The sequence below is a fragment of the Dreissena polymorpha genome, chromosome 8 (assembly GCF_020536995.1).
Source record: "Dreissena polymorpha isolate Duluth1 chromosome 8, UMN_Dpol_1.0, whole genome shotgun sequence".
Lineage (NCBI taxonomy): Eukaryota > Metazoa > Mollusca > Bivalvia > Myida > Dreissenidae > Dreissena > Dreissena polymorpha.
Genome location: NC_068362.1, coordinates 76,677,835 through 76,693,653, shown reverse-complemented (window position 1 = coordinate 76,693,653; position 15,819 = coordinate 76,677,835). Strand labels below are relative to the sequence as shown.

At 36.0% G+C, this 15,819-nt stretch overlaps 1 protein-coding gene and 1 long non-coding RNA gene across 2 annotated transcripts in view; both read left to right on the top strand.

The window, feature by feature from the left end:
* The window catches only part of LOC127841477 (inositol polyphosphate-5-phosphatase A-like), an 82,096-nt gene extending 77,734 nt beyond the window's left edge, over window positions 1–4,362 (top strand). The window contains exons 16-17 of the mRNA XM_052370302.1: window positions 7–777; window positions 3,499–4,362. Coding sequence (XP_052226262.1) covers window positions 7–750 — 744 coding nt within the window. The 3' untranslated portion in view covers window positions 751–777; window positions 3,499–4,362. The remainder of the gene's footprint in view (window positions 1–6; window positions 778–3,498) is intronic.
* Window positions 4,363–5,832: 1,470 nt separating this feature from the next.
* LOC127841482 (uncharacterized) lies at window positions 5,833–14,283 on the top strand. The gene is made up of 2 exons (XR_008031033.1): window positions 5,833–6,467; window positions 6,618–14,283. It is a non-coding gene; the product is annotated as an uncharacterized LOC127841482 (long non-coding RNA).
* The last annotated feature ends 1,536 nt before the right edge of the window (window positions 14,284–15,819 follow it).

The window sequence follows — 15,819 nt, the reverse complement described above, 5'->3', positions numbered from 1 at the left end:
CTTCAGCCTGTGTACCTGTTGTTGCGGTTAAAGAAAGGAAAAGGTAATAAAAACCTGTCGTATTACACTCAGTCATCGATTGAACGTAGAAAAATGCTTTCAAAGACAATTTCTATAAACGGAGAAACAGTAGAATTTCGAGGAGATAAACTAAATATTCATGATTTTGCAAACTTTGAAAAAACTGAAGAACTGATGCCTGAGTTTCGAATGAGCATAAAAACCAAAGCTGCCCCAGCTGATGGTGATGGAGAAAGCATGGTGGAAGGATCTGATACCAATGGAAGTAGCAGTACAACAAGAAAAACGCCCTCCTTTCATGACATTGCCCGGCAAGTATGTAGGATGGAGTCGGCTCTGTTGAAATGGCCACATACACCACGGACACGGCATCACAGTTCATCATCCGAAGATATGAAATCTGACGATGACATTGATTCTAAGGTGTCAGATCAGATGTCCGTTGAAACTGATGTTTTAAAAATAGAATCTGATGTGAACGACGTAGCCGTAGATCTAAAGCCCTTATACTCTGAAGGCAAAGACAGTGACCTGAGGCAAAGAAAAAAACTGACAAGTAAAAACAATGTCGGGGCAGCTTTGAGTGAAAATCAGGATGTTGAGACAAATGAATATTTGCATGAACAGAATTCTTGTGTAAAGCATGAGCATGAGTCGGTGGCTGGTGATGTGGATAAACCTGCAACTGGACGACGAAGAATACGATGCCCATTTTGTGTTGTCATGTAGTCTCGATGTTGTCTCCCCTTGATGTTTGTGAGTTTGTTTTATTTTATTTATTTTTAGCTCACCTGAGCACAACATGTTCATGCTGAGCTTTTGTGATGGCTTGTGTTCCGTCGGGCGTTGTGTGTCGTCAACATTTACCTTGTTAACATTCTAGAGGCCATATTGATAGTCCAATCTTCAAGGAGCTTGTTCAGAACAGTTGTCCCAATAGTATCTTACCCTAATGTGAAACTGGGTCAAGTGAGGTAAAAAAAATTATCACAAGGTCAAAATGAAAAAAATACCTTTTTAACCTTCTAGAAATCATACTTATAGTCCAATCCACTATAGAGGGCACACTAATAGAAACTCTTGTCAGAATGTTTTTATACCCCCACAAACAAAGTTTAGGGGGGTATATAGGAGTGAGCTTGTCTCTCGGTCGGTCCGTATTAAGTGCCAGCTCCCTAGTTTAAGTTGTTTTCATCCGATCTTCACCAAACTTGGTCAGATGTTGTATCTGGATGATGTCTAGGTCAAGTTCGAATATGGGTCATGTCGGGTCCAAAACTAGGTCACGGATTCACTTAGTGCGTTTTCAACATTGAGCATGGTGTCCGCTCTCTAATTCAAGTAGTTTTCATCAGAGCTTCACCAAACTTGGTCAGAAGTTGTATCTAGATGATGTCTAGCTAAAGTGTGAATATGGGTCATGCCGGGTAAAAAACTAGGTCACGGGGTCACTTAGTGCATTTTAAACATTGAGCAAGGTGTCTGCAATTTTTTGTGAAGAGAACATGCAAATTATTCTGTGTCAATGCGGCATGTGGGTGTATTCGTCACGTCTGTGACAAAGCTCTAGTTATAATGGCAATATGAAGGTCTACTCTGGGTCAAGTGGGGTCAAAACTAGTTAACCCATGTTAAGTCTTAAACACTTGGGGTGTGTGTATGGACTCAGGTGAGAACTTAAGGCCTATGATGGCGTTGTTAATTATTTATTAAGATAGTGTGGACAGTAAAATTATTTCTCTTGTTCTCACAAAGCATGCACATTATCAATACACATGGAGTAGTCAATTAATATTAATTGTATGAGACAGAAGCCCTGTTTGTACATATGTCATAGCAGGTTCTTTTAACGGACATAATTCATATACTTATATGACTCACTGATAAATGTTTAACATTGACATAACTTATAGCATGATTATTTTCAATATATTCTTTGGTTTTGCATGAAGGTTTTGTGTTTAATTGTCAATGCAAATTTCCTACAGCTGAATACATTTTACCCGATGTTTTGTTTTTAAAGTTTATTTCACATTCTGATCATCATCTTTTTGACCTAAGATCTTGTTTAACTTTATGTCAGCATAAGTTAAAGTCTTTTATCAGTTTTAAAACTTTTTATGCCCCCATTTCGAAGAAAAGGGGGTATATAGTTTTCGCACTGTCCGTCGGTCGGTCGGTCAGTCGGTCGGTCGGTCACACTTGGTGTCCGCTCTCTAATTCAAATAGTTTTCATCCAATCTTTACCAAACTTGGTCAGAAGTTGTATCCAGACAATATCTAGGTCAAGTTCGAATATGGGTCATGCCGGGTCAAAAACTAGGTCACGGGGTCACTTAGTGCATTTCAAGGATTTAGCATGGTGTCCGCTCTCTAATTGAAGTAGTTTTCATCTGATCTTTACTAAACTTGGTCAGAAGTGTTATCAAGACAATATCTAGGTCAAGTTCGAATATGGGTCATGCCGGGTCAAAAACTAGGTCACTGGGTCACTTAGTGCATTTCAAGGATTTAGCATAGTGTCCGCTCTCTAATTGAAGTAGTTTTCATCTGATCTCTGCTAAACTTGGTAAGAAGTTGTAATTAAGACAATATCTAGGTCAAGTTCGAATATGGGTCATGCCGGGTCAAAAACTAGGTCACGGGGTCACTTAGTGCATTTCAAGGATTAAGCATGTTGTCCGCTCTCTAGTTTATGTGGCTTTCTGATTTATTTTGATATTCTAAGACATTTTTATGCCCCCGAAGGAGGGCATATAGTGATCGGACTGTCCGTTCGTCTGTCCGTCACACTTTGCGTTTAGATTTCGAAAAATGCTCATAACTTCTATGTCCCTTCAGATAGCAATTTCATATTTGGCATGCATGTGTATATGGACAAGGCCTTTCCATTTGCACACAAATTTTTACCCCTGTGACCTTGACCTTGAACTTAGGGTCCGCGTTAAGGTTCGAAATCTGCGTTTAGGATTCGAAAAAAGCTAATAACTTCTACCAAGCGTTTACACAGTTATACTTTTATGAAGTGACAAAGTTACAGTTGGGGCATCCGTGTCCTGTGGACACATTTCTTGTTTTATAAGCAGAGATTAGAATTAATGGGACATCTAACCTACATATTAAGGGTTCAATGTGAACCAGTTTCTTTATCATTTGCAATACAATGCACACTTTAACCCTTTCCCCCATAAGAATTTAAGTGACAATGGCTTTTGCAACCAGCATAAAATCAGAACAGCCTGGGAGTAACTCTCATTCTGTTCAGGTTTTATGCTGTTTTCTGCTCATAAGTAACTTAGGATTAGAAATGGCGCCTTTAAAATTTAGTAAGAAAGGTATTTAATTAAGTATAACTTTCTAAAGGACTACAAATGCATCAAAATACGTATCTAAGTGATGAAGGGTTAAATTTGATTCTATTTGTCTATTGCAGCTGTCACAATATGTTCACACAATTCTTGTCTGTTTCCGTTACAGCCACAGTCTCGCCCTCACCAGAACAGATCCAGTTGCCAATGGCAACAGAGGTGATTGTTCCCAGCACTCAAGTGAAAATCTCTGAAGTAGACACTACCAAATACATTCACATTAGACAGAATGGCACCTCAGCAAGAGTCTTCCGAGAGACCTCTGTTTGACCTTCAGCTGACCTTTGACCTAGAGGCTTCAAATAGATTTTCATGCAATGTATTAGTTGCCATGACAACATTTAATTGATTTGATGCTGTTTTGAGGTTAAGGATAGACTGTTGTTAATATATGAAAGGCAATATGTTGTTATATTTATATATTTTTATGTTTTGAAATTAAAAAATCATGAGATTTTCGGCAGTACTGTTAGAGATGGTTGTTAGTATGGTGTTTAATAATGTTATATCACTGTTACTGAAGCTTGTTTATGATGTTCGTGTTTCAATTTGGCAGCAAATGTCTACATGAGAAATCGTGTAGGGAGATGTCTACGAGAGAAATCATGTAGGCAGACATTGGATTGATGATAGGATATAATTCTCAAAATCAAAAGAAAAATGGCACTTGTTCTTAGTGATGTTTGTTCAGTAATTGAATACCTGTGTATGCTGAATATGGTAATATTTGTTACTAATTTCATGTCAAAATATATCTAGCAAGATGCACCAAACAATGACCAAATAATGTTATTACCCGAATGTACATGTAGCATATTTTCCCATTTACTTATATTAGCAAATAATCACATATGCCCATTCTAATTGTTTAGTACAAAACTAAGCTACTGTCATCTGTTTTAATGAATATGCACCAAAATTATCTGAAAATTCTATTGCTCAAGTAATATAATTAAAATGTAAACCACTTAAATTTGGGTTCATGCAGTTTACTTTTACTTCATGCGAGATTATATTTTGAAGTTGAACCATGTCAAGAAGTGAAATGTTCATTTCTAGAAAATAAAGAAAATGTTGTTTTTTTATATCTGAAAAGAAATTTCCTCTCAATTAATGATTCTTAATTAAATAAGCTGCGTCCTTCAAAAATGGGTCTTATGCCATATGCAGGTATCTCTTTGCAGTCTGGTCATGAGCAACCCTGTCTGCTAATAAGACCAGGAAATCTTATGTCACTTTGTAGTGGCAAGTTTAGCTCCAGACGAAAATGCTAGTTTGTGCATATGGCATAAGACCCATTTTTTTTTTTGAAAAAAATTATGAGCTATTGTCGTCATCCGCGTCGGCGTCCGGTTAAGTTTTGCGTTTAGGTCCACTTTTCTCATAAAGTATCAAATCTATTGCATTCAAACTTGGTACACTTACTTACTATCATTAGGGGACAGGGCAGGCAAAGTTAGATAACTCTGGCTTTCATTTTGACAGAATTATGTGCCCCTTTTTATACTTAGAAAATTGAAAATTTTGGTTAAGTTTTGTGTTTAGGTCCATTTTATTCCTTAAGTATCAAAGCTATTGCTTTCATACTTGCAACACTTACTCACTATCATAAGGGGACTGTGCAGGCAAAGTTATGTAACTCTGACTGGCATTTTGACAGAATTATGTGCCCTTTTTATACTTAGAAAATTGAAAATTTGGTTAAGTTTTGTGTTTAGGTCCACTTTTTCCTAAAGTATCAAAGCTATTGCTTTCATACTTGCAACACTTACTAAATAATGTAAGGGGACTGTGCAGGCAAAGTTATGTAACTCTGACTGGCATTTTGATGGAATTATGGGTCCTTTATACTTGAAAATTTGGTTAAGTTTTGTGTTTAGGTCCACTTTATCCGTAAAGTATCATAGATATTGCTTTCATACTTGGAACGCTCGCAAACTATCATAAGGGGACAGTAAAGGACAAGTTGCATAACTCTGGTTGTCATTTTTACGGAATTATGACCCTTTTTTTACTTAGTAACTTTGAATATATGGTTACATTTTGTGTTTAGCTCCACTTTACTTCTAAAGTATCAAGGCTATTGCTTTTAAACTTCAAATACTTTCATGTTATCATGAGGGTACTGTACCTGGCAAGTTGAATTTTACCTTGACCTTTGAATGACCTTGACTCTCAAGGTCAAATTTTTAAATTTTGCTAAAATTGCCATGACTTCTTTATTTATGAATAGATTCGATTGAGACTTTGACAAAAAAACTCTTACCTGACCTACCACAATAGACTCCACCCAAACCATCCCCCACGCCCCCCTCCCCCCCCCCCCCCCGAATCCCCCCCCCCCATTTTTTTGTTTAATTAAAGATCATCTAATAAATGACCACCACACCCTCACACTATACTCCCCCCCCCCCCCCATCCCCACCCCCCAAAAAAATTGTATGCCCCCGGTAGGGTGGCATATAGCAGTTGAACTGTCCGTCAGTATGTCAGTCAGTCTGTCCGTCCGTCAGAAAAAACTTTAACATTGGCCATAACTTTTTCACTTTTGAAGATAGCAACTTGATATTTGACATGCATGTGTATCTCATGGAGCTGCACTTTTGAGTGGTGAAAGGTGAAGGTCAAGGTCATCCTTCAAGGTCAAATGTCAAATATATGGCATCTGTTACTCCGAAAACTTTAACATTGGCCATAACTTTTTATGTCCCCCACTATAGTAGTGGGGGACATATTGTTTTTGCCCTGTCTGTTGGTTGGTTGGTTGGTTGGTCTGTTGGTCTGTTGGTTGGTCTGTTTGCGCCAACTTTAACATTTTGCAATAACTTTTGCTATATTGAATATAGCAACTTAATATTTGGCATGCATGTGTATCTCATGGAGCTGCACATTTTGAGTGGTGAAAGGTCAAGGTCATCCTTCAAGGTCAGAGGTCAAATATATGTGGCCAAAATCGCTCATTTTATGAATACTTTTGAAATATTGAAGATAGCAACTTGATATTTGGCATGCATGTGTATCTCATGGAGCTGCACATTTTGAGTGGTGAAAGGTCAAGGTCATCCTACAAGGCCAGAGGTCAAATATGTGGCCCAAATCACTTATTTTATAAATAATTTTGCAATATTGAAGATAGCAACTTGATATTTGGCATGCATGTGCATCTCATGGAGCTGCACATTTTGAGTGGTGAAAGGTCACGGTCAAGGTCATCCTTCAAGGCCAGAGGTCAAATATATGTGGCCCAAATCGCTTATTTTATGAATACTTTTGCAATATTGAAGATAGCAACTTGATATTTGGCATGCATGTGTATCTCATGGAGCTGCACATTTTGAGTGGTGAAAGGTCAAGGTCATCCTTCACAAGGTCAAGGTCATCCTTCAAGGTCAAACGTCATATAGGGGGACATTGTGTTTCACAAACGCATCTTGTTTAATATTGAAGATAGCAACTTGATATTTGGCATGCATGTGTATCTGATGAAGCTGCACATTTTGAGTGGTGGAAGTTCAAGGTCAAGGTCATCCTTCAAGGTAAAAAAAAATAATGTTCAAAGTGGCGTTATCATGAAGGTGCACATTTTGAGTGATGGAAGTTCAAGGTCAAGGTCATCCTTCAAGGTCAAAGGTTAACAAAATAAAATATTCAAAGCAACGTTCTCATGAAGCTGCACATTTTGAGTGACGGAAGTTCAAGGTCAAGGTCATTCTTCAAGGTAAAGGTCATCCTTCAAGGTCAAAGGTAAAAAATAAATTCAAAGAGGCGTTATCATGAAGCTGCACATTGTGGTGGTTGGTTGTTCAAGGTCAAGGTCATCCTTCAAGGTCAAAGGTCAATTTTTTTATTTTTTTTAAATTCATAGCGGCGTTATCATGAAGCTGCACATTTTGAGTGGTGGAAGTTCACAGTCAAGGTCATCCTTCAAGGTCAAAAAATGAAAAAAAATCAAAGCGGCGTTCTCATGAAGCTGCACTTTTTTAGTGGTGGAAGGTCAAGGTTATCCTTCAAGGTCATCCTTCAAGGTCAAAGGTCAAACAAAAAATAAATAAATTCAAAGCGGTGTTCTCATGAAGCTGCACATTTTGAGTGGTGGAAGTTCAAGGTCAAGGTCATTCTTCAAGGTCAAGGTCATCCTTAAACCTTAAAGGTCAAAGGTCGATCCTTAAAGGTCAAAGGTCGAAAAAAAAAATCAAAGCGGCGCCATCATGAAACTGCACATTTTGAGTGGTGGAAGGTCAAGGTCATCCTTCAAGGTCAAAGGTCAACAAAATATTCAAAGTGGAGTTCTCATTAAGCTGCACATTTTGAGTGGTGGAAGGTCAAGTACATACTTCAAGGTCAAAGGTAAAAAAAACAATATTTTTTTTCAAAGCGGCCCAATAGGGGGCATTGTGTTTCTGACAAACACATCTCTTGTTTTTTTCAAACATGGTTAAAAAACACAAATATTTATTTTAGTTATTTTATTTTTGAAATACCGTCCAACCATCCCACCCAAGAATCCCCCCCCCCCCCCAATTTTTTTTAATTTTTATGCATTTTTGGAAGATAATGTAATAAATGACCACACCCCTCTCCACTCCACCCCTCCCTCCTGTGATTGAAATTGAGATAGGTCCCTACACCTTTAAAAAGAAAAATAGATGAGCGGTCTGCACCCGCAAGGCAGTGCTCTTGTTGCTAAAAAGGCATCAAATGAAGAACATGCTTTATATCCCATCACTATGTGGTTCTTTATGTTCAATAACATTCATGTTCCAAGGTATAGCATTGTAAATAATCCATGTTATTGATGCTGTTATTTCAAAATAATAGTTGTACTGCCTTTTTTAGCTGCCCTGTTATTGCAAAACGCGTGTTGTGTTGAAATTTTGTGATTGCTATTGTCTGTCGTGTGTCGCCAGTCATTAGTCTTAAACATTTATCTTGTTAACTCTTTATAGGCCATAGTCATTGTCCTACCTTCATGAAACTTTGCCAGCAGATTTGTCCTTATGTCTCAGCTGATTTTGAAACTTGTCATGTGAGGTCAAAAACTAGGACACTGGGTTGAAAAACATGATATATTAAACCATGTTAACATTTGAAGTCACATTTTTCGTCCAATATTCATGAAAAGGATACAATGAGGGGAGGCAGTTATGACGTGTACAAGACTTTTATGTCATGATTTTGAAATGGTCAACCATTCAGATGCCTGATTGTTTGCCTAATTTTTAACCTTTGGCAAAAACATCTGTTCCAATCATTTCACTGCCCAAATATAGTCTGTGTCATCTTGTGTAAAAAAGCTTGGTCAGAAGCTTAATTTATTAAGTAAGCATCAAAAAAGCAGATCAGGGGTCGTATTCCAGAAGCATCTTAAGTTAAATTTTATTCTTATCCTTAAATTGGGAAATTTTCTTAAGTGTTTCTTTTCATTTTGCAATACATTGGCATCAAGATATACATTTAAATAACATCATCATGCCAATGTTATTTTAGGAATACCAAAAAAAAACATGTGTTTCCTTATTTAGTAAAGAAATACAAAACATTCTAATTTTGAACATAAGTGAAATTATTTAAGAAATGACTTAAGATGTTTCTGGAATACCACCCCAGATCAATATTTTTTCTTTAGGTATCAGGTGAGCACACGAGGGCCTTTTGCCTTCTTAAATATTAGTTAAACAAAGTAGGAAGAGCAATTATAGTAAAAACACTTGTCTCTCACATGCATTCGCATGTATCATATATTGACTTAACTGGTAGGATCACAATTATACTCATGAAGAAATCAATACTTGAGCTGTGCTCTGTGAAAAGGGGGTTTAATGCATGTGTGTAAAGTGTCATCCCAGATTAGCCTGTGCAGTCCACACAGGCAATTTTTTTATTATTTTTTATTATTGAAAGCTTGTCATAATAATGTGCCTATACATTAAATATTCATGCACCGGTACTTTTAATCTTCTAAACTCCACCTTCTTTGAATAGTTCAGTTCCTTTGGGTCTTTGGTGAGTGAATAAGGGCCTATGACCCTCTTGTTAATATATTTAAGACAAACATGTGATTGTAACTTGTAATAAAACACTGGAAGCACTAATATGTCAGTGAGTTTATCGTACACTTGCTAAACTCTTTTGTTACATGGACATTATGTATAAAACAATTCAAATGTATGTCAAGCATATAATGTCTATATGTGGTGTTTATTGTTTGCACCCATTTGGGCTGGTAATGTGAATACATGTATTATTGGCAGTTGTGTATTGTTATGGAATGATTTCTATCATGTGATCAATCATGTGACAAGCATTAACTACTCTGGGCACTGGTTGTAAGGCATTTTACAGTACCAAATGGAGACTTATTTGTACGAGTTTTAAGTTTTATTTGTTGATTCTTTACATTAAGAGATATGTAAAATATTTCTACATAATGTTTCTTAAGTTTTGTTCTATTAATTGGGATATTATGGATGTTATTATGACATCCTGTTAAAATTATGTTGTTACAATACCAGTAATTGTTAAGTGCATACACATTGTTTTTAATGTGTTTGTAAAATGTCAGTTTGTTTATGAATCATTAATTGTTTTATGAAATCCTCCACATTAATCCATTTAATTTTATGAGGACATAGAAGTGTTCATTAATTAAGGTAAGTCCAAGTAGTTAAAGAAAGGCATTTTTTTATCTTATGTTTAAAAATAGTTCTTTTAAAATGTAAAATTGTCCAAGGTATTTTGCTGTTTTCAGAAAGTTTCAATAGCTATTTCTGTTTCCTTTTTGGTTTGTGACTTATATGAGAAATGATTGAGAGTAAATCATTGATTATTATTAACTGGTTCATAATTGAGATGAACCCTACAGTTTGGTGATTATTTTTTCTATACAATTGTAGATTGACAAGAGCAGATCCCTGCTTTAACCCTTTCCTACTCAGAAGCAAAGTGAAAATGGCTATGTGCAATCAGCATCAAACCAGAACAGCCTGCAAGTTACTCACAGTCTGTTCAGGTTTTATGCTGTTTGCTGCACATCAGTATCAGACGGTTGGAAATGAAGCCTTTAAAACTTGAATCTAGTGAGAAAGGTCTTGAATTTAATTTAACTTTCTAAGGGACTACAAATGCATCAAAGGGTTAATGTAGCAAACAAATAAATGTTTTAATTATAGGCATCTTTAAATTGCATAGATTGTTTTGAAAGAAGACAATAAACCATGGTTTGGTCTGATCTGTATGAATCAGCTTGAAATAATTATCAACAAACAACAGACTTGTTGGCTCTTGTAGCATGTCATGCTTCAACTATATATTTTCCTCTTTTTTTCCATAGACAAGTTTCCCAAGTTTTCATATTTGCTTTTTGTAATTTTACTGGGATACACTTTAATCTACCTGATGTCAGTTTGGCAACTAATGTATACATCATCAAAATATGTTATGTACTCAGGCTATTGATTTCACTCTAAACATGAGCCGAGATCTGTGAAAATGGGGTTTAATGTATGTGCGTAAAGTGTCATCAGCCGAGATCTGTGAAAATGGGGTTTAATGTATGTGCGTAAAGTGTCATGAGCCGAGATCTGTGAAAATGGGGTTTAATGTATGTGCGTAAAGTGTCATCCCAGATTATCCTGTGCAATCTGCACTGGGTTTTTGCTAAGAAGAGACTTTCTTAAAACAAACAATATCATGAAGCGAAAAGTGTTGTTCCAGATTAGCCTGTGCAGACTACACATGCTAATCTGGAATGACACTTTACGTACATGCATTTAACCCCCTTTTTTCAGAGCACGAAAGATATTTATAAAAAAAATATTTTGTGGTATCGTGTCAGCTTGGATTAGTAGCTAGCATAAATACAGATGGAGAAGTCAGTGCAATGTATACAACCTGTTCAATAGAGATCTCCAAAGGTCCTATAGTTTACAGATTGTAATGTTTGTGTGAAGAAAAACGTTGCCGTTATAGTTATGTTGTATGTGTGTATAAAAATGTTGAAAGTTGTTTGTGTTTGCAGAATTTGTTAAACTATGAAAAGCTTGTTATGAAGCATTGAATAGGTTTTGAATTTTGCCTTAAATGCCAAATATTTGTGCCCAATTGATTGTATTCTTTGAAAAGTTCTATACAGTTAAACAAAGCATAAGGCACAAGTGGGCATTGTCTCAATCTTCAGCGAAACAAACCATATTTCTAAAATAACAACATGAACAAAATAAATATTAACATGTCTGACTTTCAACAACTACCTCCATAAAGGCTCATGCAAAGCTCCATTGAGAGTCATAACAGAAATATGTGAATGCATTGATGATGCCTTGTATATTTTACCACATCCTTACAGACTTTCAATATAGGGTGTGCTGTTGGTGAATAGAACTTTATGTTTGTGCGTAAAGTATTGTCCCAGATAAGCCTGTGCGGTCTGGCTAATCAGGGATTACACTTTCAGCTTTTATAGATTTTTTTGCTTAAATATAAAAACCGAGTCTGACTTAACTATGAAAATCCAGTCTAGGCTGCAGGTATTGTCACTGATGAGTGTGTGAAACTGCACATGCTAACATGGGACGACATTTTAAGCTCGTGCATAAAGCTCCTTTTTTCGATAGTGCTACTCAAAAGTTTGGAGATGCAGGACTTCTCTCCACATATATTACAATTGGGCATATTTTAACATATAACTCTTTATCTATGTATCTATGTAGCCAACATAGTCAGTGTATTCCATTGTAATGTATAGTGATGGATGCCGGTCCGGGGTGTTTTGTCACGTGTTGAGGATACCAATAGTTTTTATTGCTGCACTTAGATCAGTGAAGGGCAAGTGTTTTGCTGCACTTAGATCAGTTAAGGGCAAGTGTTTTTCAAGTATTTTTGCACTGCCTGCAAATATATATCTCTAGGAATAGCGTCATCTGATAGCATGCTTGATACTTAATGTACATTTTGATGCTAGGCACTCTTCAAGACTAGGAGTACTGGTAGTGTTATAGTTTCTGTTGCTTAGTAATGTTAACAATTATAGTCGTCATATACAGTGTAGTATAGAGTTTATACATGTAACAATACTAGTATATAGTGGTTGGTAGCCTGTGTGAAGTGTAGCGAGTCTGACAGACTATAGTCTTTGTAGCCTGAGATTCGATAATACATACTCTTTCTGGATATCTGAATTCTTTACCAATGGTAAGTTGTCATGCGTTCATGAATATCAGCATTGAATTGTGTTTGTTCTTTTGAGTCCAATGCTCAATTTGCCAGTCGTTTTATAAAGCCTTTTAACTATTTACATTTCCAGTCACATTATGAATGAAATCAGCTTCACTTCATAAAATCCTATTTGATATCCCAAGTTAATAATGCTTGCATTTTAAGGTAGAAATGTTGAATGTTGCTCAATAAAATTATTTTCTTGTGTCATGCAAAAGGCCATATATGAGTCCAGCAGTTATCGTAACCCATTTATGCCTTGCGGACTCTCCAATCCTTAATTGGATCTTTATTTCCAAAATTAGGGATGTCTAGTATATTTATTTCTATATTTAGAATATTTCTTACAGAAATTCCTTTAAGCAAACAGCGCAGACCCTGATGAGACGCCGCATCATGTGGCGTCTCATCTGGGTCTACACTGTTTGCCAAGGCCTTTTTTCTAGACAATAGGCATAAATGGGTTTAGTGACTTTATAGCAGCCAGCGTAGCTTTTGACCAGACATTGTGTGCAGGCTGACCTTTTAATTCTGTAAATGTATTACTCAACCTTGATGAAACATGGTCACAATGATTACTTTTACAATATCTAGGCCATCTGAAGAAAGACACTGGATCACCAAGTAGAGAATTGTTTTACAGGGAATTCGGATGAGCAATTTAGAGCCATTTTGGCCTTATTGTATTACAAAATAAAGATTGAATGCGAGCGCACATCTATAATTATTACGTTCACAATAAATTCTTATTTGTAGCTTTTGTAAGCTAAAATCTATATTGGTCTTACATTAAGCACTATTTTTGGGGATTTTGCTTTTGATATCAGGTTTTGCATTTAACCCTTTAAGCGCTGGAACCGGATTTTAAAGGCCTTTGCAAACAGTTTGGATCCAGATGAGACGCCACAGAACGTGGCGTCTCATCAGGATCCAAACTGTTTGCTATTCTGATAGTATTCTTTGAAAAAAATTGAAGAAAATGATGATTTTAGAAATTCAGCAGACGACATTTTAGCAGATGACAAATTTCCCAGCATGCAAAGGGTTAAGTGTAGAATGTGTTGAATACTTTTATTCAAACATATTTGTCAATGGTAATCAAATCCTGAATTATTGTTATTTGTTATGTTGTTGCTTATTATACCCCCACAAACGAAGTTTAGGGGGGTATATAGGAGTGAGCTTGTTTGTCAGTCTGTCTGTCTGTCCTTCCGTATTAAGTGTCCGCTCTCTAATTCAAGTTGTTTTCATCCGATCTTCACCCAACTTGGTCAGATGTTGTATCTAGATGATGTCTAGGTAAAGTTCGAATATGGGTCATGCCGGGTCAAAAACGAAGTCACTGGGTCACTTAGTGCATTTTAAACATTGAGCATGGTGTCCACTGTTTTATGTGAAGACAGCATGTAAAATATTCTGTGTCAATGCGACATGTGGGGGTATTCGTCACGTCTGTGACAAAGCTCTACCTTGCATTGTAGATGGTAGAAATTCTTGTTGTGTGTATGAACATTTTTGATGTACATGTATTTGTTAAGACATATTTATCTTCTGTTATTATTAGATATGTATATGTATAAACTCACTGTCCATTTTTATATTGACAGTTATACAAAAATTAATTTTTCTATATCCGAATAATTAATTAATTTTTTTATATCCAAATAAACGTAACTTTGAATTCGTTTGTTTTTTTATTGATAAAATACAGTTGACTCAACAATTAGGTGGGTGAATATTAATAAATAAGCCAAAGCACTATAAAGGGGTTAAAAATATAATGATGTTCAAGAGCAACAAATTTTAAGTGAAACAAAATGTCAGATAGTTGAATTTACAGTGTAACCTAATAAAGCAGTCACCTGCATATAGTGCTCTGTATAGATCACACACCCCACCCCGAAGAAAACCAACACGCGTTCTTCGAGTGTAACAAGTGTGTGAAACTGTTTCAATCTGGTAAAAGTCTGCATGTGATTCCAAGCAAGTTGTGTTGGATGTAGGCAAAAGATGGGTTTGCATTTGTAAGCAATAGGATGTCTTTAAGATGATACCACACTTTATTGAGCACTTGTTGAATACACTATAACGAGCAATCAACAGGTGAAGTAAATTATGATTTCATGAAACATGTGCAAGTAACAATAACCATATGATTGGTAGCAAATAGCCATGAGGCCATAGCATGAACGCGTCACAAAATCAATAGATCTTCATCGATGATAAGGTTCAGGGCTCAACATTAACAGTTGTCCTATTGCCCCTGGCAAGTAAAAGTTGGGTTTGGGCAAGTTATTTTATAACAAGTGCAAAAAAGACAAAGAGCATTTAATTTGGACTTTAATTATACTTTAATTGCTGTAATCATTTTGTTAAATCTGCAAAAATAAAAAAGTTTTGTGGTGTATCATTTTGATCTTCATTAAGAAATATGAGGTTTACAGCTAGTGTGATATTTCATGTTTGGGCAAGTAGCTTAACGTTCAGATCAAGTAGATGTTTTAAGTACTTGGTTTTTAAGCTTAATGTTGAGCCCTGAGGTGTCGACAACAAAACTGAGCTAGCAACTGTTGTTATTAGCAGGCGATAACAGGATGATTGATTGTCTTTTTTGGTTGGACAGCATTGAATTGCAACTTTTATAACAAACTTTTGTAATGTATGCCTTAAATTTGTTCTTGTTATAGAAAAGCAATTTTCGATTTATATTGGAGAAGCAAACACCACTTGTTATCAGCAAGTCCCAGATACCGAGATGCATTCTGTTTGGTCCTCTTTTTCTTTGAATGAGAACGATGCTATCACTGGAACAACCATTTGAAAGGTGGTCACCTGTGAACAGTGGCCGGCCACCTGGCTCCATACACAGAATGGACTGTACATATTTTATGTGAACGAGTTGATAGGAAGCCAAGAAAGTATTTTTTCATCTGTTTAACTAATTATATTGTCATTTTAATAAAAAAGTGTTATATTTTGATGCCAAAAATTATCTTTAAAAAAAGTAATGCAAATTTAGCTTTTAATTTCTAAAATTGGTATTCAAATATTGGGAAAATACAAGCAAAATGCCAGTAAATGTAAGGAAAGAATAAATGTAAGAAAAGTATACTTCAAATGTAAACTTGATACTTTTAAGACCAGTTTTTTTCACATCCCTACTTGCAATAGAATAATGTTCACATATTTCCATTCATAATATGTAATGTAGGGGACT